General features: G+C 51.3%; 2 protein-coding genes across 4 annotated transcripts in view; both read right to left on the bottom strand.

Annotated features, from left to right (window-relative positions):
- On the bottom strand, positions 1-27,544 carry DNAI2 (dynein axonemal intermediate chain 2). Of its 3 annotated transcripts, none has more exons than XM_031469003.2 (13): positions 27,455-27,544; positions 21,320-21,513; positions 19,710-19,871; positions 18,692-18,813; positions 17,400-17,542; positions 16,350-16,463; positions 11,634-11,773; positions 10,594-10,716; positions 7,809-8,032; positions 4,340-4,475; positions 3,728-3,874; positions 2,696-2,923; positions 1-1,059 (listed from the first exon to the last, which is right to left on the bottom strand). In XM_031469003.2, the coding sequence occupies exons 1-13, from the start codon at positions 27,462-27,464 to the stop codon at positions 934-936; spliced, it is 1,869 nt and encodes a 622-aa protein (XP_031324863.2). In that variant the 5' UTR covers positions 27,465-27,544; the 3' UTR covers positions 1-933. The 3 variants fall into 3 exon arrangements, with proteins under 3 accessions (XP_031324863.2, XP_064351654.1, XP_031324862.2); XM_064495584.1 differs by having other exon boundaries at positions 1-1,062; XM_031469002.2 differs by lacking the exon at positions 27,455-27,544 and adding an exon at positions 24,685-24,776 and having other exon boundaries at positions 1-1,062.
- The window catches only part of TTYH2 (tweety family member 2), a 34,913-nt gene continuing 33,373 nt past the window's right edge, over positions 26,307-27,846 (bottom strand). The window contains exon 14 of the mRNA XM_031469004.2: positions 26,307-27,822. Within this exon, the coding sequence (XP_031324864.2) occupies positions 27,742-27,822 (81 nt within the window). The 3' untranslated portion in view covers positions 26,307-27,741. The remainder of the gene's footprint in view (positions 27,823-27,846) is intronic.

The following is a 27,846-nucleotide window of genomic DNA, read 5'->3' on the forward strand; positions in this document are numbered from 1 at the left end:
CTTTGCCGTGATTTCGGGGCAGCCCAGTGCCCATCCTGGAGCCCCCATGGGCCCTGCACAGAGCCCGGCCCACAGCTGACTGCTGTGCAGGGTCAGGAGTGAGCTGCCTGGGCCCCTGTGCCCGCGCTGCCCCTCACGAGCCCTGTGACCTGGCAAGTCCCTGACCTCTCCTGGAACCTGTCTCTTCCTCTGTTGAGGAAGCATTATCAGAGCACAAACCTTCCAGGGACTTTAAAGAACGACGAGAGGAAGATAAAAGCCTTTTATGCAGGATGCAGAATAAGCACTAAGCATTAACACTGTTATTACTAATTTAGTTTCACAAGAATGAAGACAGGAGGCAGCTTGCCATGAACCAGAGTAGCCGAGTGGGTTTCATCCATTGACTCTCACCCTCTTGGAGGCAGACATTCCCCAGGGGAGTTGCTTGGAAAGACTTCTTAGAAGTGGACAGACTCTCTGTTCCCAAGTCGTTTGTGGGTGGGGAGGGTCAGTAAGCAAGGAGAAACCCCTTCCCCCACCCACAGGCCTTTCAGAGACCCGGCCGTGGCCGTGGCCGTGACAGTGGCCGTGACAAGCCCAGTGGAGGCTTTGCAAGCTTGTGGAGGAAGATGATTGTCGGGAAAGCCCTTGAGAAGCTGAATCAAAGGGAACAGGCAGGGCCAGGGGACCTGGGTGGAGTCGGCCGGGGTGTGGTTGAGATGAGGGGCACTAACTCAGGAATGAACCCTGCCTCTTCCCCCCAACCCCCAACTCTCAGGGGTCCCCGGGGACAGGGCTCAGTGAGTCAGCGGGGACCAGCCACTTGTGGGGTGTGGGGGCTGGGTCAGGGCCCCTTTGCTCCCCAAGCCTTACCCCCAGAGACCCTTTAAAGGTCCCTTGCTTGTAAAACCAGGGCGGTGCCAAGAGGTGTGCATGTGAGCAGGGCTGCGGTCAAGTCTGACCTTCCAAGGCCGGACTCTCTTCATCACCTCCTTCTTCCTCCCCTTCATCGCCTCTTTCTTCCTCCCTTTCGTCCTCTCCCTCCACTTCCTCGTCTGTCTCCAGACTTGGTTTTTCCTGCTATGGAAAGACAGCACAGAATCATTGGTGGGGGGCAGGCCTCCCCTGCACCCCGGGGAAGTTAACCCCCTGAGCCTGGGTTGCTGAGTGCCCAGGAGACCGTGGCCACGAGGTGCCATGGGGGTGCGCAGCACTGGCGGGCGAGGGTGGCGGGCACGGCCTGCTGCCCTAGCGACCTCGGGCTACTTCCTCCTGAGTCTCCTTGGTCCCCTCACCTGTAAAGGGGACATGATTCCTTGCAGGGCTGTGTCTGGGATTAGAAATAATGAGGGTAAGGACCCAGCAATGCTTTCTCAGCTCTGACCCCAGCATTTCTGGCCAGAATTTCTGGCCTGTCTCAGAGAGCGGTGGGAAGTGCCTTCACCTAGAATGTTCCAGCTGCTGTGAGGAGCATATCTGGGGACCTCCGGCACCAGGCATGGAGTCTGTGGCCACCTTGCACTGTGCCAGGGCCCCCCTCGGGAGGGCTGGAGGACCTAGGGTGATGGGTGGGAAGAGCCCAGGGCTCTGGGTCAGAAAGCCAAGACTCCAGCCTCGCCTCGGCTCCACTGGTACCACCCGGATGCTGCAAGAATAAAGCCACTCAGATCCGAGTACTTCCACATGCAAAATGCAGAAGTCACAGCCTGTCTCTAGGCTGGGTGGGAGGGAGGCAGAATTGGGGAGCAGCCAGCAGATGGAACCAATGACCTTCTCCGTGTGCTCACCCACCTTCTGTCCCCGTCACTCCATCAGGCCCGAGCACTCGGCACATAGCCCCAATCGCTCACAGGGCCGGCTTCACGGCCCGCGCCCTGTGCCGTCTCACAGCCTGTGCTGACTAGGGTCTTGCCTTAACATTCTTTGGCCATTGCCTTGGACTTCTCAATACTCTCTGAACAAAGAGCCCTATGTTTTCCTTTGGCACAAGGCCATGCCCCCTAATTAGGTCGCCAGCCTTGCTCACCAGGGCAGACCCCGGCCCATACTCGCTTGCTTTTTCCCTTCCGGGCTGCGTTTTCACTCTTTCACATCTTAGCGTCGCATCTGTGGGCCCATAAAGGCAACGGCCCAGACAGACCACATCTTTTTCTTTCTCTGTCCCCTTGTAGAGATAAGGGCCTGGAAGGTGACCAGACACCACCTTTATCGCTCAATTTCCTCATTTTCCAGATGGAAATTAAGGAGCTAAGAAGTGAAGTGACCAGCCCAGGCAGCACCTCAAGAAGGTGCTTTGGAGCTGGGGCCATGGAGAGATGAGCTCAGGACAAATCTCCCCCCACCGTGACACCAGGCGGGGTCCCCGCGGATCTCACAGCCCCTCCTCCCCGGGCCTCTGGGTTCCCTCTTCTCTGACAGCTCACGTTGCCCCCGGTCCCCATTCAGTCCTGTTCATGTTCAGGTGGGGAGAAGAGGATTCCAGGAGGCACAGGGCATGGCTCCTGCCCTCAAGGAGCCTGAAGTCCACTTGGAGACTCAGGACTCCTTGGGAGGGAGGGAGGAATTCCTCCCATTTACCAGATGGACAAATGAAGGTCCACTGGTGCTGCCACTTGCTCGCGGTCGCCCGGGAGGTCAGCAAGCAGGCAGCCCAGGCGCGTGGCTCCCTCCCAGCACCCTCTCCTCTGCCCCCGGCCCCTCTCGGGACCCCTACAGGCTTGGGCTTCTTCTTCACGGCTTCTGCCTCGCGCCTCTTCAGCTCCCTGAAGATGATGTCGAAGAACTCCTCCTCGGCCTTGGTGACCAGCTCCTCCAGGTTCAGGGTGGGCTCCTCCTCCCTCAGGTCGTCGTCCCTGCCCTCCGCCTTCCCCTTCTCCTTCAGCCGCAGCTCGCGGTGCCTGGCCTCCAGGATCTTCTCCCGCCGGGTCTCCCGCTCAAATATCTGGGGCACATGGGGACAGAGAGACCGTGGGGAGAGGCAGGCAGGCGGCAGCTGGCTCCCAGCACTGGGGCCAGGAAGGTTCTCCCCGGTCTCCTCAAAGCAGCCGCACAGAGGTCTGCACTAGGGGCTAATGGCCAGAAATGGGGGCTAAATGTTGGGGTCGGAAGGTGGGAGCAGGAATGACAAGTTACTTAATTCCAAGGAGGCCCAAGAATGCGGACACCGGAGTGAAGAACAGCCCCTGGAGTTGTGCAACATGGCGGCCCTGGGCCCACAGAGGACCAGGTCAATGGTGGATCTAGTCTCAGGCAGAGCCAGGAGGGTCTCCCAGGGTCTCAGCCCTGGGGGTGTGCAATTCTTCTGTGGGCCCCTCGGTTCTGGGGAGGTGCCTCCAGGGCTACCTGGCAGGGCAGGGTTGGGTGTGGTAAGGGATCTCAGCTCCCCCCCCCCCCCCAGTGTCCCTTCCCCAGGGCGGTCTCCCTCCGGCTGTCTTCTCTGTTGGCATTCTACCAGGCCTTCATTTGACAGTTTCTGTGGCCAAAAAATGTATATTGTTTGAGCCTCGACAGACAGACCTAGTCAAACCACTTTGATTTGCAGCTGAAAAACTGAAGCCTGGACAGGTCGAGTGACTTGCCCGGGGCCACGTGGCTGCTGAGCGGCGGAGCCAGGGCAGGTTCAGACACCCCTAACACCCGTTTCCTCGGAGCTGAGAGGGAGGGGCATCGGATTTTCTCCCTGGAGCCGGGTCAGGATGGGAGGTGGTGTGCATGCATCTCCCTACCCCCGGGGCCCCGCACGTACGGAGGAGGCCATGTTCTTCTCATTCCTCTGGAGGGTGCACAGCCCCTGCGAGACCTCCAGCAGCGTGGCTGTCCCCAGCTGGGAGCCACAGGCAATGAAACACCCGTTGTCCTGCACCCGGAGGCAGAGGAGCGCCTCATCGCACACCTGCTGGAGGGGCCAGGCAGACCCGGGTCGGGGAGGAGAGAGGGGCAGCGTCACTCTTTGTTTGTCTGATTATCTGGCTCTTGGGGAGCCTGAGCCAAACAGCCCCGTTCAAACACCCTTGGTGACCTCCCTGACCTTGGGGACCCCACCCACAACCCACAGGATGGAGTTCACTGTCTAAGATCAGCAGCAAGACAATTCACCCCATCCAGCATTCATTCTGCAGTTTCCCAAACCCCATGCTTTTCCACGGCCCCAGCCTGCAGGTCTCTGCCCCAGCTCTGCTGATGCGGTAATTAGCTCGGGCTGGAAAGGTCCAGGCTTCTGAAGGAAGGCCTGGCAGGAGGAGAGGCCAGGAATCTGCTCTTTTCCTTCCTTTTTAAGTTTCCCTCAGGTGATTCTGCAGTGCCACCAGGGTCTGAGGGCCTGGATGCGTGGGGACCGCAGGGGTGAGGGGTACATGACCTTCAGGCTGAGGGCAGGGTCGCACTGCTTGAACACAAAGTCCCAAATGTCCAAGGTCCCATCCATCCTGGTGGTGAAAAAAACGGCCGGCCTCACCGGGCTCCAGGCACCATCAGTGAGATAAGCCATGTGGTACCTGTGGGGGGCCAGGGGCCACTGGTCAGGGATGCTGTGGTTGGGAGGGCCGGGAATCCTGCTGAGGCACAGCTCTGCTCATCCAGCCCCTCCCGGGCTCCAGGGTCTCATTGCTGAGCAGGAAGTTCTTCCTCGTGTCTGACTTCTAGCCACGCCAACCTCACCGCCCAGCGCTCGCAGTGTGCACTGTAAAGGGCTCTGGGTAGGGTCCCCCCCATGGGCTGGTCACTGGTATTTCTCCACAGCTAAGTCGAGGGCACAGGCCTGGGTCCAGTCCCCCAGCCGTGAGACTCACTGAAAGGAGTCAGAGGAAGGAGAGTGGCCCAGAAAAGTTCACAACATTGAGATGAGGAGAGTGTTATGCTTCCTACTTGGTTTAACCTAGATCCTCAAAGAGTTCTCCAGTGAAGAATGAAATTGGACTCTTATCTTACACCATTTAAAAAAATCAACTCAAAACGAATTAAAGACGTTTGACCTGAAACCGTAAACTCCTAGAAGAAAACATCGGGGACAAGTTCCTCGACCTTGGTCTTGGCAATGAAGTTTTGGATATGGTACCGAAAGCACAAGCCACAAGAGCAAAAGTAAACAAGTGGGATTAGATCAACCTGAAAAGCTTCTGCACAGCAAAGGAGACAGTCAACCTACAGTGTGGGGGGAAGCATCTGCAAACCGTATATCCAATAAAGGGTCGATACCCCAAATATGTAAGGAACTCATACAACTCCATAGCAAAAAGTAAACAAACAAAAACAAAACAACAAAATAAAACCCTGATTAAAAAATGGGTAAAAAACGTGAGCAGACATTTCTTCAAAGAAGACGTACAAGTGGCCAACGTACCTGCAAAGGTGCTCAGCATCACTAATCATCAGGGGAAAGCAATCAAAACCTCAGTGAGATACCACCTCATACTGGTTACGATGGCTAAATTACTAGACAAGCAAAAGATAAGTGTTGGTGAGGATGTGGAGAAACAGGAGCCCTTGTGTGCTGTTGGTGAGAATGTAAATTGGTGTGGTCACTGTGAAAAACAGTGTGGAGGGTCCTCAGTCCTCTTCTGGCTCTTTAACCGAAGGAATTGAAATCAGGATCTGGAAGAGATACTTGCACTCCCGTGTTCACTGCAGCATTATTCACAACAGCCAAGATATGGACACAACCCAAATGTCCGTCAACAGATGAATGGATGAAAAAATGTGGTATATATGTATACGATGGAATATTATTCAGCCTTTAAAAAGAAGGGAATCCTGCCAGACCTGGAGGGCATTATGCTAAGTGAAATAAGCTAGACATAGAAAGACTGTATGATCTCACTTATACCTGGAATCTAAAAATGTCAAACACTTAGCAGAGGAGAGTGGAAAGGTGGTTGCCAGGGCTGGGTGGAGGAGACAGAAACAAAGCTTCTGTTTATACAAGATGAGTAAGTTCTGAACATCAACTATACAGCATAATGCCTACACCTAACAATACCTTATTGTATATTGAATATTTGCTAAGAGGGCAGATCTTATATTAAATGTTCTCAACACACACACACACACACACACACACACACACACACACACACACACACACAGAGACGGTGGAGAGTGTTCTCCCTTCTCCCTGAGGGAAGCACCTGTAGCTGGGCCCATGGTGGCCAAGCCAGAGATTTTGGACAAACAATGAATAATTTTTAGTATAAGTATATCCCAAATATTGTATGGGCTATACTTGTACCAAAAAACTTGTTTTTTTCTGAAATTTACATTTAACCGGGTGTCTTGCATTTTTATTTGCTAAATCTGCTCAATCCTATGCAGAAGGAGATCAAAGAAGCCACACAGGACACTAGCACACCAACTCCCTTTGGGAACCAGCCTTGAGAAAGGCTTAAAGAGAGGGAGGGGCATTGTTCATCATCCACTGCTCCCCACCACTAGATTAGCACATACCCTGGCCACCTGTAGAGTCCAGAGTGTTGGGAAACGTCCAGGTCCACGCAGACCCTAGGCACAGATCCCTCTAAATCCCCATGGGACCGGGTACAAAGCATTGCCCTCTGGGCCTCCATTTCCACCCCTGCAGAATGGGAAGTTTAGGACCAGATTTTTGCTCCAAAAGGAAAGATAAGCTGAATCATAAGCCCCCCCCACCCCCGGGCGGCCCTCTTTAACATGTCTATTCTTGGGCCAAACCCAAGACCCAATATAGCAGAACCTCCAGGGCTGGGTCCTGGAATTGGGATTTTCAAAAATAACTCCTCCCCCGGAGGGGAGGGTGTAGCTCAGTGGCAGAGCACGCACTTAGCAGGCACAAGGTCCTGGGTTCAATTCCTAGTACTTCTATTAAAATAATTGTTTTAAATAAATAAATAAACCTAATTACCACCCCCCCCCCCCACAAAAAACCTCCCAGGAGATCCTGGAGCAATTGGATTTGGGAACCACTAGAACCAAATGCACCCACTGGGGTCCACGGTGGCATTGACATCATGGGAGTTCGTGACCACACAGGCTGGAAAGGAACCCTAGATTGACACGCGGGAAGTCGAGGAGGGCATCTGTCCCCCAGGCCCATGCCTCTTCTCTGTGCTCTGGGTTCTACCTGCACCGTAGCATCTCTACAGGGCAGGGCTGCCTGGGCTCAGCCAGAGGCAGTGAGACCATCCCAAGGGGTCTCAGTCTCATAGCATCCCCTTGGCCTCTCTCTGGGCACACTGGGTGAGCCCCCAAAGCTTCTCTGGTCCAATGATAGTGCACACAGCTCTGTCACAAGCTCCTTCTCTGTTCCTCCCTACCCACCTGACAAGATAGGAGACACACCAGGCTGTCCGGATGAGGTGCCCAGATTCTCAATCCAAGCCTCCTGGGTTCAAACCCCAGCTCTGCTCATCTCCTCAGCTAAGAGGCCAAGAGCAAGCAGCTTTGCCTCCCGGTAGCTCAGTTCCCCACCCCAATGAGGCGACGCAAAGAGCAATGCTACCATGCCTTGTCTGGAGGGTTACAAAAATTACCCCGGGGCTGTTATTACTGTTAACTGGGCAGTTTGAAGCTTATTCCTCTGCAAAGTAGCTGAGCCAAGCCGTTTTCTAGCATAAGCTTGAGTGTTTTGGATATGGTACCAAAAGCACAAGCCACAAGAGCGAAAATAAACAAGTGGGATTAGATCAACCGGAAAAGCTTTTGCACAGCAAAGGAGACAGTCAACCTACAGAGTGGAGGGTCTTTTCTCCATTTTATGGCTGGACACACAGGGGCTCAGGGCACTCCTGGGCTGGACTGGGCCACTCTCTGACCCCTCCACCCCCCGAATCCCTCTCCTGCCCTAACCTCCCCCTTACTTTGTCCACATGATAGACGACTCCCGGCTGTCTTCCGACCAGATGCGGGCAGTCCAGTCGCCGACTGTCAGAAAGTTCTTTGGGTAGAACGGGTTTCTCTGCAGGGCGTAGATGGGGCCATGATGGCCGGAGAAGGTGCACACGATCTTCTCAGCCTGCGTCTTGGCCTTGCGGTTGCAGGAGATGACGATGCCCTGCTCCGTGCCCACCATGAACTTGGTTGGCTGTGGAGAGGGTGACACAGGAGTGGAAGGCTCCATGAACCATCAGCTCAGAGTTTAGCTGGCACCACGAGCAGCCTTCTGGGGTCGGGGCGGGGCGTCCAAAGTTGCTGGAAGTGCCTTGGGCGGCACCCCACCCTCTTCTAGGTAGCTGCCCATGCCCTTGCAGCCTCATCGGATCCCATCCCTTTTTACAACCTGCTCAAGGGCCCCACACATCACGAAGCCCCTCCCTGACTACTCCAGTAGCTGGAGAGCCTCATCACATGCCCTCTCTGAAGCATCATCATGTCCACTAATTATTTTGCCATAAAGATCCTGAACGTCTGTTTACACATAAAGTAAATGATTGAATGAAAAATGTAAAACGTGAGTGTAGAAGCACTCCCTCCAGCCTCTGGCTACTACTCCCTACAAAACTGGGCTGCAGGGAGCGAAAGCAACCCAAGTGTCCATCCGCAGATGAATGGATAAACAAAATGCAGTCTCTCCGTACAATGCAATATTATTCAGCCTTAAAAAGGAAGGAAATTCTGTAGGGGAGGGTATAGCTCAGTGGTAGAGTGTGTGCTTAGCATGCACGAGGTCCTGGGTTCAACCCCCAGCCCATCCATTAAAAATAAACAAATAAATAAACCTAATTACCTCCCCTGCTCCTGAAAAATGAAAGAAAAAAGGAAAGAAAAATTTTGACACATGCTACAACATGGATGAACTTTGAGGACACCGTGCTAAATGAAATAAGTCTGTCACAAAAAGACAAATACAGTAAGAGTCCACTAAAATGAGGTGCCTGGAAGAATTGAATTCATAGAGCTTGAAAGTAACAGGGGCTGGAGGGAGGGGGAGATGGAAATTTGCTGGTTAAAAGGTACAGAGTTTCAGTTTTGCACGATGAAAAAGTTCTGGAGCGCGGTTGCATGGAGCGCTGCTGCACGACAATGTGAATCTACTTAACACTATGCATTGTACCTTTAAGAATGGTTAAGATGGTAAAATTTATGTTGTGTGTTTCTTGTTATTAAAAAAACAACTGGGCTACAAGTTGAGGGTGAAAGGAAAGTGAAGAAAACAAGTTTCTTCTGTACAGCACAGGGAACTGTATTCAGTATCTTGTAGGAACCTATAATGAAAAAGAATATGAAAAGGAACACATGTATGTACATGGATGACAAGCATTATGCTGTGTACGAGAAATTGACACAACATTGTAAACTGACTAGACTTCAATAAAAAGTAAAAATAAAAAAATAAAGGAAAGTGAAGAGACTCAGCTTGAGAGGCCCAAGAAAGTAAGTAATAAAGTCAGCTACAGGGTGCCTACAAGTTAGTAAGGAAGATAAGCTGCCCGGGTCCTGACTGGCCATCGCGCCTCCAGCTGCGGGCTCCTCGGTGGGGGTTGGGGTGGACAGCCCGGGCCTTGGAGACGGAGCCCTGGGTTTGAGCCCAGCTTTACTGGGTTCGAGCCCAGCTTTACTGGGTTCTAGTGCACGTGACTTACTAAGACTCATTTTGTTTATCTGCAGTGTGGGGATAATCACATCATCTGACAGGACGGCCGTGGGTGATCATGCAGTTATGAGTGCCTGGCACACAGGGCACTCAGTGCCAGGCGCGGGGGAGCTGGGGACGAGTGGCAGCGTGGTCACGACACCTAGCACTTGGCCTAGAAATCCCTGATTCCCAGACAGAACGTTCTTTTGAGTCCCCCCCCCCCCCCGACCTCCACGCCCAGGGTAGGAGGTCAGTGAAATTGTCTTCCATCTCACCCCACCACATTCATCTGTCAGCCCGGGTGGGGACTCCCAGGGCAGGTGTGAGGCCGGAGCACCTCCATCTCCCAAGGGCCAGGGAGTGATGTCACCTGGCCTGGAAGCAAATCCCAAAAGGGCTTTGGTGAGCTGAAACCCAGGAAGCAGCCCAAGCCAAGAGCCATCTGGGAAAGCTGTTTCCTGGCTTTGGCCGGAGCTTCCCTTCCTCTGACACCTCCCCATTCCTGCTTTGATATTTCTTTACTGTTCCTTCTCAGTTACTAAATGTCATATTATGCCCGTGCTCTGGTTCTCCAAGGAGCCTCCTCTGACCTCATTCTCCCCTCCAGCACCTCTTCTTTTCCCATAGGAAGTAAAGCGACCAGCCCAGGGTCCCATGTGGGGCAGGGACAGAGGGGGAGCCTGGCCTCCAAATGTTGGTCATGGACAGGGCTCTTCCCATAGAATGAGGCCTTTCTGGCATTTTGTCCTTCCAGAAAGCTTCCCTTCTGTTCAGCCCAACCGCTAGTCAAAAGGTGACTCCAATTGAATGAGAATGGCTTCCTTCCTCAAGAAGCTCTGCTGCCCCCTGCTGGAAAGTTGTTGTAAAGACCACACGGGTCCAGGAGGATCATAGGAGGATCATAGGAGGATCGTAGGAGGATCATAGGAGGATAGTGCTCCCTGGAGTCCAGCACACAAGGTAAGAAGCAGCCCGGGGTCATGAGCATCTGATACACTAGCCACGTTCTGCCTTTGGCTCCGGCTGCCGCGGCAATGGATATCAGGGAGGGGAAAGGAAGGGTCACTCACCAGAGTAGGCTCGAACTCCAGGGAGATGGCCCCCAAGGCATTTTCCAACTGTTCCTTTTTGGTGATGTCCATGATCACCACCTCAGTGGGCTCGCTCATCTTTCGGATGTCCCACCACATGACCTGATGGGAGGAGGGACCGATTTTGAGGCCTGAAGACCCACGATTCTCTGGGCTCTTTTTTTTCTTTCCTTACCCCTTCCACCTTCTTGGGTCCAGTCACTGGGGCCAAAAGTGTGTCTGACAGAGGCTACCAGCAACCCACAGGAACCAACATGCTTTGAGAATCATTGGGTCCACCGTCCCAAGCCTGGCTGATCATCAGAGTCATGGGCAAGTTTCCTAACACCCAGGTGCTAAGGCCTCACCCCAGACCTACTGAATGAAAATCACCAGGTGTGGCCCCCTGGAGTCTGTATTCTTAAAGCCTCCCCACAATATGGCAACACGTAGCAAAGTTCAAAATGCACCTACGCTTTGACCCAGAAATCCCACTGCCACGAACATACGCATCCCATGTGTGCAGTAATCTAGATACAAATACACTCTACGTTTTTTTTTTTCTTGGTAATGACAAAATATTAAAATCCACTAAAACACATTTCAGAATACCCATAATTTATTAAGTCCTTAACAGGCAGGGGCCAGTGCTTTATGAAATATGAAGTTATCTTCAAGACATTCGAAATGAAAACCGTCAAGTGCAGATCAACGTGTAAAGTGTATAGAAAAAGAGCCAAGACAGATACATTTGCTTCTGCATGTAGACACTCTCCCCGCAGGCAGATGTAAAAGGTCGATGTGGATGGGCGCCTACCGGGAGCGGGACTGGGAGGCGTGAAGGCAGAGGTGGGAGGAAGGCGATTCACTGCCTGCCCTTTGGTGCTTTTGAGCTTTTGTTCTGTGTGCATGTATTACCTATTATTCAACTTAAAAATGAAATGCAAAAGGAAACGTTCTTAGGTAATTCCGATGGGGAACTAGGAAATGACGATTGCTCCCCACCCCCTCCCCCACTACAGTGCCTGGCTGGTCGGTACCTGCCCGTCCGTGGATGCTGAGAAGCACTCAGTGCCCGTCTTTGATTGTAGCCAGATAGTGCCGTACACAGGGTCTCGGTGGCTGAACTCAATGGTGGACAGCTCTGCCACCAGGCTGCCCTTCCTGGTGTCCCAACAGGCTGGTGGGGAAGACAGCGAGAGGGAGGTGACAGGGCATAGGATCCCTTCCCTGGTGCAGGGAGCATGGGATAGAGGGCTGCTGCTTGTCTTGGTTTGGCAGGTATGTGGTTTTTTTAGAATCAGGGCTAGGTTCAAACAAGCCTGAGCTTCTTACCAGCCCCCAAAGCATGCTTCATTCATTCCACTGAACCCCTAACATGTGTTGAGCACCACACTGGGCCCTGGAGGAGCCACTGGGACTCAGACAGGCACAGTCCCTGGGAGGCAGGAAGCGGACCTGCAAATATAGTCCATGCTGTGATTGCTCTGGTGGGAGACACACATGGAGGTGGTCAGGGAAGGCTTCCTGGAGGAAGTGAGAGGGAACTATGACTGAGGAGGTACCTCAGGATGGAGTAAGCCAGGCAGAGAGAGGAGCATTTCCTCCAGGGAAAGACTCTGGAAAGTAAGAACACACAGGCAAATCTCTCCTGTTGTATAAATTCCTTCCCTTTTAGCCTCTGTACCTCTGCTGCTTCTGATTGGAAGGAAACTCACAGAGGGAGATTTATCCTTTCTTCTGATTCATTGTGAGTGTTTCACTTCTGCTTTGCCAAGAAAGACTTAAACCTTATCTATTTTTTTTTTTTTGTCCAGAGAGATTCTGTTTTCATTTTCCCACGAGTGAATGGTGAGGACCCACCCTGTTACTCAGAGCTGTTTCTAGGAAAGCTGGCTTCATAAAACAACAACAGAAGTCCTTGATCCATAAATCTTGATTTATGAAGTCCAAGTCCAAGTTCAAGTCCAAGGCATTTGGCCTTGGACCAACCTGGCCCTGAAATGGGTTTTCTTAGCTAAGCTCACTATCGTTGAGTAAAAATCAGTGCTCCAAGGGTGGCTCCCACCACATCCTTACCCCACAGCCTGGGCTGGTCTGAACTGTTGTGAAAAACCACTGAACGGGGTTATGAATAATGAGCGAGGCAGGGCTCCTGAATAAATCATGGCAGAGTGGCTCTGCTTCTCTTTTTTTTTTTTTCAATGTTTTATTTTTTTAAACTGAAGTATAGTTGATTTACAATGTTGTGTTAGTTTCCAGTGTACAGCATAGTGATTCAGTTATACATACATACATATATATATATATTCTTTTTTATATTTTTTCATTATAGGTTATTATAAGCTATTAAATGTAGTTCCCTGTGCTATACAGTAGGACCTTGTTGTTTATCTATTTTATATAAGTAGTTTGTTTCTGCTCATCTCAAACTCCTCATTTATCCCTCCCTGCCCCCGCTTTTGCCCTTGGTAGCCATAAGTTGTTTTCTATGTCTATGAATCTGCTTCTGTTTTGTAAATAAGTTCATTTTTTTTAAAGATTCCACAAGTAAGTGATATCATAGGATACTTGTCTTTGTCTGACTTACTCACTAAGTTGCTTACTTCCGTGTTGCTGCAGATGGCATTATTCATTCTTTTTAATGGCTGAGTAGTATTCCATTGTATAAATATACCACAAGTTCTTTATCCAGTCATCTGTTGATGGACATTTAGGCTGTTTCCATGTTTTGACTATTGTAAATAGTGCTGCTATGAACATTGGGGTGCATGTATCTTTTTGAATTGCTTCAGTCTTTTGGAGCCCTGGCATCCAGGTAGATTTGCAAGGAGATTTATGGGGGCCCACATCTATTTCATAACCCAGGAGCTCTCCTGGAGATGAGGCAACAAGCAAGAGAGGGAAATCAGAGGCCTCAGAAGGCCAGGAGTCACTCTGGCCACAGAGAGTTTCTGAGAAGTTTCCCAGACACTCCAGCCCCTGCTTCTGGAGGAAGAAGGGGAAGGAAGACAGCATGTGAAAGAAGGAGGGGAGAGGAACCCTTTTTGTGCCTGGTTGAGTCTGGCCTGGGATGCAGACAGGAGGATTAAGTGTTTGGCTGTTTCAAAGCCAGAGGTGGAGGGCAGGCAGGAGCATTCTGGGCTTATGTGGGCAGGTTTCTTTTGAGCTCACTAGAGATCAAAACATCAGTCTTCTGCATATGCCACCAGCAAAAATGGCAGAGTAAGGACTTCTGAAAATTCCCTTCTCCATAAAGACAAGGAAAAATTGGCAAAAATTCTCAGAATCAACTTTTTCAGAACTCTGGAAATTAGCCAAAGGCTTGCAGCAAATCAGAGAGTTTATCCAAGAAAAACAGCTGACTCTTGGGAAGAACAGTGTATTTTGCTGCATTTTAACTTGCTCTAGTTAAAAGCCATACTCTGTTTCTATGATAGCCTTGAAAATTAACACTCTGTGTTTCTGGTAAAAACCCGCAGCCTGACAGCCTAAATAATGGCTGAAAATTTCCTGTATTTAATGAAAAGCATTAATCTACATATCCAAGAAGCTCAATGAATTTCAAGTACGAGAAACTCAAAAGATATCTACACCTAAACGCATTATAATCGAAGTCAAAGCCAGAATCGTAAAAGCAGCAAGAGAAAAAGAACACATTATGGATCAGGGATCCTCAGTAAAATTAACAGCTGATGAGACTCAGAAACCATGGAAGTCCAGAGGGCAGTGGGATGACATATTCAAAATACGGAAAGGAAAAAAATCTGTCAACCAAGAATTCTATGTCTAGTGAAACTACTCTTTAAAATTGAAGGAGAAATTTCAAACATTCCTAGATAAACAAAAACTAAGAATTTGTTGCTGGGAAATCTGCCTACAAGAAATACTCAAAGAGAGTCCTTCAGGCTGATATGAAAGGACACTAGAGAGTAATTCAGACCCATGTGAAGAACTAAACAGTGCCAGTACTGATAACTACATGGGCAAATGTGGAAGACAGTATAAACGAACTTCTGTTTGCAACTTTTTCTTCTACCATATTTAGAAGACAACTGCATAAAGAAATAGTTATAAATGTGCTGATGAGCTGGAAGTTGATCTTGAACTTCCCAGCCTCCATAAGTATAAGAAGTAAATGTTTGTTTTTTAAGCCACCCACTCTGTGGTGTTCTGTTATAACAGCCTGAACTAAGATGGCACCTAACAATAGAGCCCAAACATACATGAAGCAAAACCAAGCAGAATGAAAAGAAAAATAGACAATTCAATAATAATAGTTGCAGACTTCAATATCTCACTTTCAATAATGGATAGAAGGCAGAAGATCAATGAGGAAATAGTAGACTTGAACAACACTATAAGCCAATGAGTCTTCACAGACATCTGCGGAATACTCTGACAACAAGCAGAACCCATTATTCTCAAGTGCACATGGAACATTCTCCAGGGTGGACCATATGCTAGACCATAAAACAATTCTCAATAGAGTTTAAAAGACTAAAATCATGCAAGGTATCTTTTCTTACCATAACAGAATAAAACCAGAAGCTAATAACTGAAAGAAAACTGGAAATTCACAAATGTATAGAAATTAAATGACATGCTCTTAAATAATCCATGAGTCAAAGAAGAAATCAAAGGGAAATTAGAAAATACTTTGAAATACATGAACATGAAAACACAACATACCAAAACTTAGGTGCAGCTAAAGCAGTGCTTAGAGGGAAATTCATAACTGTAAAACATCTCAAATCAGTAATCTAACCTTCTAGAAAAAGAAAAGGAAGTTAAACCCAAAGCAAGCAGATGGAAATAATAAGGATTAAAGTGGAAATAAATGAAGTGGAGAATAAAAAAGCAACTGAGAACATCAATAAAATCAAAAGTCAGCTATTTGAAAACAAAATTGACCGATCTCTAGCTAGACTGACCAAGTGAAAAAGAGAGAACACTCAAAGTACTACAATCAGAAAAGAAATAGGAGCCATTACTACCAACCTTACGGAAGTGAAGTGATTGTTAACAGGATGCTATGAACAATTGTCTGTTAACCAATTAGATAACCTAGATGAAATGGAAAAATTCTAGAAAGACACAAACTCCCACAACTGATTCAAGAAGAAATAGAAAGTGTGAAAGGTCCTAGAACAAATAAAGAGGTTACATTTTCGATTTTAAAACCACCAACAAGGACAACCCCAGGACCAGACAGCTTCACTGGTGAAGCCTACCAAATATTGAAAGAAGAATCAATACCAACTTCTCACAAACTCTTCCAAGAAACCGAAGAGGAGGGCACACTTTCCTACTCTGTATGCCTGGTATTAGTCACGTCCATGGTCATGTAGGTTTCCCTGACTTCCCCTCCCGACACAGAGACCCCCCCCCCGCCCCCACCGGTGGTCTCATCATTCCTTTGCCTGTAGCCACCCCAGCCCAGCTCAGGGTAGGTGTACAGTATATGTTCCTTGACTTTACTTGATCTACAATTTTCTTAACTTTTTATTTTGAACGAATTTTAGGCTTAACTTAAACTTGTGCAACGAAAGACACTGCTAAGGTATCAGCAGAACCTGACTCGCCTGGATGTCTGGAGCTGGTCAGCTGTGGGAAGTCCCCACCTGACTTTGTCCTCCATGGCAAGCCTGGTCTGGCAGGTGGGCACTGGCCAGACAGCAGTAGGGGCCACGCTGCCTCAGAGCCCAGCGGGGAATGGGGCAGGCTCCTGACTGAGTGCCCGGGTCCCTCCTTACCGATCTGCCCATTGTAGCAGCCCCCCAGGAGCACGTGGGAGTCTTTGGGGTTGTACTCCAAGGTGACAAGAGGAGAAGACGGCTTCAGAGCGATTTCTGGCCTGTTGGGGTTTTCTGCAAAGCAGAACAAAGTATATTTATCCCACCAGACCTGGAAAGAAAAGGACAGGATCAGGGGTAGTTTAACCACTTCTACAGATGTGGGGTGGCGGCGGGGGAGCCAGGACACCTTCTTCCAGGCAGCAACCTCTGGTTCTCAGTGGCCACCATCTACCCTCAGAGGCTCTTCTACTGGTTTTATCTTTGGGAGTCAGAATTGTGTGTGTGTGATTGTAATTCTAGTCCATTTCCCAGGTTTGGTATAAAATAAGATTTTGACCTGAAGGCTTTTACATAAAGCTGACTCTCCCCTGACTTGTGTGAACCAGCTTCCTTGTCTGTTCCGGGGACTGACGGTGGCGTCCAGGCCGGAGGGCAGCTGAAAAGAGCTTGTTGAGCTGCTGAAGAGTATAAAGGGCTCAGTTCTGCCTTGGCACCCACACCTGCTCATGTTTATTTTCACAAGGACAACAATGGGACGTCGGAGTAGGTGCTGTCCCGTCACCTGCTACCTGCCAAGCTCTGCCCTTGGGGTGAGCCCCTCTGTCAACAACGTTCTGTGCTCCCGAGTGGACACACTGCCCCTACTGGCCATGAACTGGGGAAAAGCCCCAGCTCCTCCCCTTTGGGTCCCTTCTCTGCTGCGGACTCTTTCTGATTCCCTCTTCAGGGACCCAGAGCTGGGACTCGGTGGGGTTTGGCCTTGAATGCCCTGATTAAGGGTGAGGAAATGAAGGAAGCTCCTGCTTCTGCTTTGGCTCTGCCTGGCTGCGCCTAAACCCAGATAGGGAAGGGATGAGACAGCAGCTTCCTCCTGGATCCCTGGTCCCTCCCTGTGAGGGACCAGCCTCAAGAGAGTCTCACTGCTTCTACCTCCTGCCCGTGTGCTTTCCCTGGCCTCTGCCCCACTCCCTCAGCCTTCCCTGAACACTGGACCCCTCTGCTTCTCACCCAGGTCCCAGATGTACGAATCGTTGCTCATGCCCTCAGGGGCCCGTTGAAAATTTAAGCAAGCATATGCCACTGCCAACTTCCTGTTGCCATCGGGGTGCCAGGAGAGGTGCGTGGCTGGCCGCTTAATTTCCTGGGGATCCCTTTAGGAGAGAACGGGAGGGCAGAACATGGAAATGCAAGGCTTCCCAATTTCTTATTTATTAAATCTTTTCTTAAAAGAATTCAAACATATTTAAACATTCACTCAAAGAAATTTATTTCAAAAACAAAGTTGATGGGACTTCCTTAATCAGAAAACTGACCTCAACAGCCATAAATAAAAACTAATAATAAAAATTAAACCAATGGAAATAAAACATTACGTTTCAGTCTGATGCCTTTATTGGCTGAAAGTCCTGAGCCTGAGGCTTGATTTCTTAGTAATATTAAACTACAAGGGAGGGTGGAGAATCCAGCAGTCTTGCTCCTTGGTATTTGCCCAGTTGAGCTGAAAGCTTATGTCCACACAAAAACCTGTGCACAGGTGTTTACAGTAGTTACAAGCACACACACACGTGCACACAGATACATACATTTACACATATACACGTGCACACATGCATATATACATAGTTGTATTTTAGACAAAAAGTAATGTTCTCTAAACTCTATTCTGTGCCTTGTTTTGGTTTGGTTTCACACAGTGCATCTTGAAAACACTCTCTCCAGGCACGTAAGCAGCTGCCTCACTCACTCTGAGGGCTGCACGGAATTCAGCTGTGTGGGCATGCCAGAATCTCTAGAGCCAGCCCCCTGCCGATGCGTTTAGCTTGCCGCCAGTCTTTGGCTAGCACACACCCTGCCACGGTGAATATCCAGTGATTTCACACGCATATGTCTGTGCGATAAATTTCTGTTGTCAAACTGCTGTCCTGGGAGGTTATTCCAGGCACACTCCTGAGAATTTGGGACGAGGGTCTCGTTTGCCCACAGTGCTGCCGGATCACTGATGTTTGGTACTTTATGCCTTCTCCACACTGTGTGAATCGACCCTACGCATACACAGCTTGGCAAATTGGCTTGGTCTTTGCCCAGACGCTGTCCGCCCTTTCCACCAACCAGGACTGCCCCCAGGGTAGGGACCACTTGTCTGCTGGGCGTTGTATTGCTCTGCCCTTTACCAAGCTCAGAGCACTGAGGGCATTGTACCCACAGCATGGAACAATTGGCAAGGGGTCCCCTTTGGAAGCACCCACCCACCCACAGGCGCGACAGAGATTGGCCAGACACCTGCCTGGCTATAGAGGTACCTGAAAACATTGATGGTTTTAGCTGAAGGGGCCTCTTCCATCACCTCCACCGCATCCTCATCATCAAAATACTCTTGGTAGATGTCAATGGCATTATTCTGCTTGATGCAGTGCTCCATGATCTGAGGAGGACACAGCGGGAGCTCTCAGGGAGGTCCTTCCAGCCCATGCATTTTCTATGGGGCAACATCCCCACTGAAGAAGTAGAAATTGGTTCTTGGGGGTTCTTGCTTTTTTGGGTACAAAGCACAGATATACATACAGTCCATAAACAGTATACAGTAACCCTACGGTATTACATTTTCATGGCAGTGGCAGGGGCTGGGGGAAATGTCTTAAAAGGCTTGTTGAGGGACCACAATGGGAAGAAAGGTGAAGAAACAGTTCTCAGCCAAACAGAATTAGTAATCACTCCATACGTGGCATCCATCTCCTGGCTCCTTCCCCCCAGAGAGCCCTCCCAGTTTCCAAATGTCCTACAAGGTAAAGCCCAATCTCCAGTGCCGCCTCTTCCAGGAAGTCCCCCTGGACTCCTTCAGCAGGAGATCAAGTCTTCCTCCTTACGGGGCAAAACGGCAAAGCACCTCTTTGCTTACAGCCTTACTCTGTTGTACCATGATACCTCTGCATTTGTCTTTGGCCTCCTGGGGAAACAAACTCTTGGGGGCAGGATATCTGTGAGTTTCATTCTAGCAATCTCTACCGAGCCTGGCCGAGACCAGAAGCTCGGTCCAAATAGGTCGAATGAACGATTGATCCCTGTTGGCAGGTAGCTGCTAGGAGGGGCTCCTTGGGGATCTCTGCCCAAGGCGTCTCCCACTCCTCAGACTCTTCCTCCTAGAGCCCGTTCAGCCCTTGGTCCTCCCCGCCTTACCCTTTGGTCTGTGCAGGGTGGACCTGTCTGCCTGCTCCCAGAGGGAAGGTTCCATGAGGTGTCCTTCTCCGAGGGGCCTGACATGCAGGTGGGGAAGCAGAGCGACGGCTGAGGCCCTGAGCGCTGGCGCCGCGGGAGCCTTACCGAGCCCAGCTGCGTGATGGCGTTGATGTAGTTCTCGTCTTTCTCTACCTTCTTCCGGAAGCGGATCGTCTGCTCCAGCTCCAGGGGGTTCACATCCTTGGGCCAGCCGCCTTCTATGTGGTTAACCCCCCGGGTCTCCATCTCAAACCGCTCCGTGTTGGCCTAAACAGAGACCTGCACGTGAGAAGATGCATCCGGCCGCTTCTACAGACCAGAATCCCAGGACTCCCGGGTCCCTGGGCCCTGAGTGCTCAGGGACGGACCGATGAGGTGCCCCTGGCCAAAGCCACTGTATTTGCAGATGCCAGCAAGGCACTTTCTGGTCCTCAGGTGGTTACAGGCAGCCATGAAAGTGCCACCCTGTGGAGTTAACAGCTGATGCCAGTGGCCACAGAAATTCCAATTCTGAGCTTATCACAACCTTAACGGCCCAGAGGAGCCCACTCGTCTGTTCTGTGAGATCCCCAAGAAAGAAGTAAGTAATCCTCCCCTGCCCTGCCATTTACAGTGTCCCAGGAATCGACACATAAAAACACTTAGGAGTTAGGGTTTGCTTTGCCCGATCTCTGAGCGAAGGATGACAGAGAGGTCGTTTTACCCCTTAAACTAACCTCTTTGCCTCCTTTCCATTTTTCCCCCCATTTTAAAAATAGTGGTAAAATACACATAACATAAAACTTACCATTTTAACCATTTAGAAATGTGTAAGTTCGTGGCATTAAGGACATTCACCATGTTGTGCAATCATGACGACCATCCATCAGAAGTTTTTCATCACCCCAAATGGAGACTCCATGCCCTCCCTCCCTTGTCCTTTCCCTTTTTAAGTCAGTTCTCACAAAAGCTAAAAGTCTTAACAGGGAGGAGCTGCTGACAGGAGACCCCAACGTGGATGACTTCAAGGCAGCCACCACGTTTGGGTGACTATGCCAAAGACAAAATCATCCTGGTCCCGTGACAGCAGCTTGCTCTGGGAAAGCAAGAAACTCAGTTTGTTTGACCTGTGAATTATCAGAACCACCCACGAAGTGTTTTGGCCAAATCAAGTGTGATTTTTCACTCCATGAATTTGGGAACCTGACAACGGGGTTATCCCCTTCCATCGAATTTTCTCTCAACAGTTCTGACATAATCAGGAGCTGATGACCTGGTTCAGATAGATCGGGGGAAATCTGGGAGTTTGAACAGCAACATGACCCTCCGTTCTCTTATCTCGGAGGCACTTCTGACCAGAACTTTTTATGAGACCCTTTCCTTTTCACAAGCTGGGCAGGTCCCTGTAGACATGGATCCCTTCCTCCTTTGAAATACCTCTCACAGCTGTACCAAATGCCCAAAACGACTCTAGCGAGAGTCTTAGAAGTGAGGCCAGAGCCCCTAGGAGACAGAACATCTTGATTTGCATTCATCCGGGGACTGGCTGGTGCCTGGGCTTCTGACCCTGGGCCCCGACTTAGTTGGGTCTTGGGGTGATTCTGCCCTCACACATCCAGCATCTGCACTGGCCCACTCTAACTGGCTTCCGGGTGGGTGGAGTCACCCAGTCCCACTTACCTGCCACCCTGCCGGACCACACCTCCCCTGGCCCAGACCCTGGGGCAAGGACTCACCTCGTGTTCCGACATGCTGGTGGAGCACTGGATGCCAGTGTCCACGGGGTTCCGCTCCACGAACTGCTCGGCCAGCTGGGGGCTGGGCGGGATGTCGATGTTCAGCTCCGCCTGGCGGTCCGAGAAGTTGCATTGCTTCCCGAACTCGCTGCGCTTCTTGACGTACACATACACGATCTCCATGGTACCAGCTGCTGTAGGAACAGAAGGAGGGTGTGGGGTGAGGAGCCCCAGCTGGCTGCTGCCCGGTCCCCATGGGCCCCACCAGGGGTGGCTCTGGGTTCCCGATCCGGTTGAAGGGAGGGTTCTTAAGAGCAGTCACGCTCACTGCATGCTCACGACAATGCCCAAAAGAGGCACCACTATTCTTATTCTACAGGTGAAGAAACTGATGTTCAGAAACTCCTTGGTCAAAGGTCACAGTTCTTAAGCTTAAGCAGAGCCAGGATCCAGACACATCTGACTCTAAAGCAGTGATTCTTAATCTCAGTGACACACTTAGAAACACCTGGAGGACTTTATACAAAAATCATAGTGCTGAGGTTGACTTGCAGACTAGCTAAGTCATAATCTCTCAGCAGTATTTTTTTTAAAACGCCCCATGTAACGCCAGCATGCAGCCAAGCTTGAGAACTCCTGATTTCAAGTGAGAGCCCTTAATTTCTCAGCCAATGTGTCTCAAATCTGAAATGTCCATTCAAAACATCGGGATTCCCAGGCCCCCCACCTCCCCCAGCAAATGCTGATCTATATGTCTGGGATGGGACCTAGCAATGTGCATTTTTCACAATCACCCCAGATGAATACTAGGACCGGATATGTGTCTGATCTACGTCTCCCACATCCAGGGCTTCAAGGAATGAGACAGGTGGGCCCAGGCTGCTGACCCCTGAGATGCAGGGCCAGGAGCTGTGTGACAGCCTTGAAGCATGTGCCTGGGGCGGCCTTGGGCCCCGGAGCAGCTCAAGCCGGGGGTGAGGGCGATGAGGGTGTGAGGTCAAGTCCAAAGTCTCTTTGTGTCCGCATTTGTTGTTCCTTGAAGACAGTACCACCCATCACACTCCCAGCCCCAGAACAGCTCAACCGGAACCAGACTCGCAGAGAGCAGCATGTTCTGCTCTTTCTTGAGGTTTGGAAACTCTTCCACCCAGGAAGGGTAGAAGCAGTGGCCTGGAGAGCAGAGGGTGGGAATAGAAGCCACTTGCGTGGCCAATTGTGCTAAGGGTTTATTCTACACGGACAAGATAGGGCCTCATGAGAAAGAATGCACATTCAGTTAGCCTCTCCCCCTCCGCCAGCATATTGTCGACGTATAACAGGGCAGCAGCTGCCCCCCGCCCCACCTCCCACCCCCAAGGGCTGCTAGACTCAGGCAATTATGGGCTGGCTGTCTCTCACTCTGTTCGAAAACCGTTGCTATGAGGAAGCCCGTTCCTAGGGGACACAAGGAGGCTTAAGAGCACGAGGAAGCTCCAGGAAGACCGAGATAGCCTCTTAAGCCCAGATCGCACTTTTAACAGCTTTGCCTTCCTTGTTGGTGCGTCCCAAGGCTAAGCCGGCAGCGAGAACAGAGGCATTGTTTCCTATCTGGAGGCAGACAGAGGGGACATTTAGAGGCTGGCTGGGTGATGGGAAGACGGCTCATTCAAGCACCCAGAGCAGGCTCTTTCTCACAAGCTGGCAGGGCATGAAGATGAATGGCGAGGTCAGAGCTGGGGGTCTCAGGAGTGTCTCCCCGCCCTGGTGACACAAGTCCCACAGGCGGGGCTGCCCCAAGCAGCGTCTGAGAGGGGCTGTCATCAAAGGGGGCTTCCAAGGGAGGCAGGAGCAGCATCGCTGGCCCTGGGAGTTTGGGGGAGGAGATCGCCCACCCGTGGGAACCTCGAGATCCCAGGCGTCTCAAACACAAGGACGTGCAGAATTGGAGCCGTGCTGGTCTGAATGGCAAAGAATGCAAAAACGTCTCCTGCATCCTGGGGCGGTCGGGTTAGAAACATCACCAAATATAAAATACAAAACTCGTCTTGCATGATGATAATGAGCAAAGAAATTCCTGGGAAGAACCACCTGCGGCTTAAGAGAAAAGTCTGTTTTCCAAGCAGGGAGGCGAGGGAGTGGGAGGGGCCGGAGGAGTTCGTGGTAGGAACTCAGTGGGGAGGTAAGTGGAGGATGGCTGGTTTCCCTCACCCCTGGACTCCCTGGTGCTGTAAAGATGAGAAGGTCTCTTCTTCCTCGCATCCCTGGGGCAGCCCCCAGTCTTTGTGCTGCACCTGTTGGGACAGAGGAGGGCAGAGGGAGGGCTTCCTCCCCTCCTCCTTATGTCTGTGCATGTTCTGGAATATGCAGTCCTAAGGGACTCACCGGCCTTCAAAAGAGGCAGCTCTCCCTGGGAATCCCTTCCTCCGCTTCACACTGGGGTCAGCCTGGGATGAGCGCCAAGAGGTGGAGGATGAGGACCGCCAGAGGTGGGAGCAGGTCCCCAGAACCAGAGTGTGATGCGGGCCAGTGTTTCCCTGCTCTCCCCACCGCAGCACTGTCTCCTTGAGCAAAGACTGTGGTCTTCTGTCCACCCCCATCCCCAGTGCAGAGAAGGGGCCCACTACTCCCTTCGTCTCCTGCTGCATGTGTGATGTGACCCCAGTCTCCCAGGGCTCTCCCTTAGAGCTCTCTCCCCGACTCCTCCTCTTCTTTGTCTGACTTGAAAAACCCAGCACAGCAAGGTCATGATTTAAGAAGGGGAAACAGAGTCTGAAAGCTGAGAGAAGAAGGCACTTCCGAGGTTCAAGAGAATGTGATAAACGTTGGACCTGTTGCAGGAAGAAGGAACTAACCGAGTGACCGTCAGTAAGATACGCTGGTGGGCAGAAGAATGTCCACTCCCAGGATGAGGAATAAATGAAATGATGCATTCAGAGGCCCTGCCCCGCCCCCAATAGGCACTCATTCGCTATAATTCCCTTCTCTCCATTCTTAACAGAAAGCTCTCCTCTTCACACGGGCTCATCCTTCCCCAACCCCAGCACAGGCTGGATTTTCCACCCATTCAGCTGTAAACTGCCTCCCTCTCGTCCAGGAGACAGATCGCGTCAGGACCCAACTAAGGAGTGAAGGCGTCACGGTGCTTACAACTTGCTGGGTCCTGTGACTTGGGGAGCATTGAGGGGAGCGAGAACTATGAGGGAGGGCGGGGAGGGGTGGGGATGGGGGACACTAGGAGCGCTAGTCCCGGCATCCACCGTCCGGCAGAGCCAGCCCGGAAGGACGCCCCACGGGGAGCTTCTTGCTATAGGTGATTATCACCCTCGAGGCCTCTCCCCTTCACTCTCGTCTGCAGCCGCCGACGTCCTCCCCGAGTCCGCTCTTACCCTCGGTCCGCTCCTGCTGCCGCTGGGCCGCTGGGGAAGCATGAACCGCGGTGCCGGGTCCAGCGCTTCTCAAACGGCTCCCAGCTGCGGAGTTTACCTGTTGCCTAGCAACGCGGGCCGGGCCAGAGCCGCCGGGCCGGCCGGGAGGGAGGCTCGGCGCACGTGACCCCGCAACCCCCATCCCGCCAAGTGGGGAGCGCCGCCAGTCCCTCTCCAGTTAGTCAAGCACCGGTGATGCTAAACTTTCGTCGGGGCAGTGCAGAGAAGTTTGGGGATGAAAAGGCTGAGCTGACAGGTTGGCAGGTGGAAGAGAGTCATGCTTGTGGGAGGCACCCCCACCCTTCCCTCTGGAGAGAATTGGTACAGGCCGAGATAGGAAAGCCACAGACAATGGAAGCCCCCAAAGTGCATCTCCTTTGGGCATCAAAAAGAAAAAATCAGATTAGTTATAGAAAAGAGTTTCTCCATTTCTCCAAGCCTTTCCTCCAGGGTTCTTGGTATCCTGAGAGGAAGAATAAAGGAGGGCGGTCCGTAAGGGGTGGGGAAAAACATGTACTGAAATCCTTGTCGTGACAGATATGCAGTTCTGAGCCTGGCACGTCCTGTTGCCAGGGCCCTCTGCATCCCACTTCCAGTGCTCTCAAAGTGCAGCAAGGACCCGCTGCAAAGCTGGGGGAGGTGGCCTGTCACATGACCCCTGCTCCAAGCCCACAACATCGTACAGAGGTGCCCAGCCTGGGCCGGGGGTTATATACTCCTGGCTCCGACACTCACTCCTACTAAGTCCTTACTCTCTCTCTGCGTCTCTGGCTTTTTAATTTACAAAATGAATGCTTTCATGGGGTTATTATGAGGTTTAACAATTAATGTGACAACTTGGGACAGTCTCTGGTACATTGGAGGGACTCAATAAATGCGACTCATTATCAGCAACAGTAGAAACAATGACCTAAATTTCCTAAATTTAGGGGGGACTTGGGCAGACATGAGGCCTGTCCTTGGTCCTGAAGAGCAGCAAGGCCACCAGAGACACCCCGTGACATCCATTCAGTAGCCCCATCTTTCAGTCCTCACTCCGAAGTCACAACTGAAATCTGCTCTGAAGCCCTCCCCATACACAAGCCAGCCGGAAGCCACCATTCGGTACCCTCGTCATTCCCAAGGCCCAGAAAGTTGGGAGACTGAGCGTGCATTTTAGTACAAGTGGTTTATTTCTCCCCCAGGTGAGGGCGCACAGGTATTAAGGAGATGTGTGCCCACCGGGCTCCTTGGGGAACCACCCAAGGGATGCTAGTTTAGTTCACATGCATTAAAAACAACTCTAGTCGCCAACAACGAACGTTAAGAAGCAACACCTCGACGTGGCCGAGCTCCTATCTGTACGCAATGTGGCCTCACGAAGGTGTGGTCATGGTACACATATGTATAGGTGGATGCCGGAGACAGTCCCGGTGGCCCTGTGGCCCCGCTCTGTCGTGGAGGCTTGGCTGGGGGCTGAGGACCAGCCTGTTGTCAGTGTTTTGACAAGAAGGTGGCTCTTCCAAGATGGAGTTCCTGTCCATGGCTGTGCTACCTCGCCTCCCTGCTTTGGCGTGCGCAGCTGTGGGGGCTTCCGAGTCATGTTCTTTTTGTTGGCAGGAGGTTGGGAGCACCAGAGACCCTAACCCTGGATCCTTGGCGGAAAGGATGGTGGGTCATTATTTTCTCCTGATCAACAGGCTCCTCCTCACCCAGCAGGTGCAGGTCAGCGGTCCTGGACAGTGGGGTGGGGGGGGGGTTGGCGAGGGAGGGAAGATGCCTGTGTGCACATCAATAAACAGCCGGCCCACTTTGCTAAAACCTTTTACGGCAAACTTGCTCTAAGACAAAAGAGAGGGAAGAGCTGACCTGTGCATTCTGCTAGTCCCCTGGATCAGACTCTGTTCACGGAGTTTTCCGTCTTACAGACTTTCCTCTCTTAAAAAGCCTCCCTCCGAGTGGGAGGAACCCACATGCCCAGCAATCAGCAGCTTGGGACAGGATGTCTCACTGATCGTTATTTTGCTTAAAAATCCCCTTTTCCCCACCTCCAGATCAGTAAAGAGCTGGCTGCTGTCAGCAAAACCTGTGATGTAATGGTAGACAAATCAGGTGGAAGGGGTGAGCCCCGCAGCTATTGTAAAAACTGGATGTGCGATGAGTTTCAATTCTTTGGATAATCAAAATATTTAAAACACCGGGGGAAAAAAGTGTTAGTCACTTCCAAAGTGTCTGTGAATACCTGAGACCGTCTGTATCTGTAGTGAGCAAACTCACAGCATGGATTCTGGAATGGAGGTGAGGAGGCAGAGGGTCGAAGAAAGACAGGTCCGCCACCACCAGGAAGCCCACCAGGCACGAGGATGTGGTCCCCCAGCCCTGGAGCCACTAGCCTCCTAGGTGGAGCCCTCCAGCGCTTTCCCTTGGTGGCCCAGGGAGAGTCCACCTGGCCCTGGGAGACTGATGTGGACCGTGTCGGGTCTCATCAGGGATGCCGCCTCCTATAAAAGCATCTCCTGACCAGCCCTTCCACCTTCTCCTGCAGGGAAATGCTACCCCTCTGTGCAGCCAGGAGGAGAGGGGCGACTCAGGGTGGCCACCTGGGCTTCTGGCTGTGCTAGCAGGAGGCACAGCCCTGGTAATGGGACCCTTGAACCTGACCTGGTCCCTCCTTCCTGCCGCTCCCCACTTGGTGACAGTGGGATGTAGGGGTGAGCTGAACCAGGCTCCCAGCTTAGGGGTGGCCAAGCACCTGGGAGCATTTCCGGTGGAAGAGGAGGCCAGAGGTGGGAGAAGCTGGTCCAAGTCGTGGGTCTTCTGTCTGCCCGGGCGGCTCAGCCAGTCCCACGCTGATTCTCCCTGAATCTTGGCCACGCCTTTGGGCCAGCAGGAGCCTTCCAACCCTGCAGTCGGCACACAGTCTTCCAACCCTGCACACAGTCTCCAGATGCCTTTGGTTTCTATTAAAGAAACACAGCTTGCGTTTGCATGAATTAAAAACAAAAACGGATCAAGGAGGCAGGAGTCCCTGAAAGTGTGTTAGGCTGGAAACTCGGTCCCGTAGTGCCTCAGGTGTTCATCTGCCACGGACAGGTAGGTGGCCCTCATGCTGGGAGAGTACTGCGGGAGAGAGAAGAGGGGACA

This window comes from Camelus dromedarius, chromosome 16 (assembly GCF_036321535.1).
Source record: "Camelus dromedarius isolate mCamDro1 chromosome 16, mCamDro1.pat, whole genome shotgun sequence".
Taxonomy (NCBI): Eukaryota; Metazoa; Chordata; class Mammalia; order Artiodactyla; family Camelidae; genus Camelus; species Camelus dromedarius.

What these genes read in the sequence shown, in the direction of transcription:
- DNAI2 (XM_064495584.1), bottom strand. An exon ending in TGGAGTTCGAGCCTACTCTG is followed by an intron (nt 8,033 to 10,593) that starts GTGAGTGACCCT and finishes CCCTCTCCACAG; the next exon opens with CCAACCAAGTTCATGGTGGG. An exon ending in TGAAGAAGAAGCCCAAGCCT is followed by an intron (nt 1,063 to 2,695) that starts GTAGGGGTCCCG and finishes GTCTTTCCATAG; the next exon opens with CAGGAAAAACCAAGTCTGGA.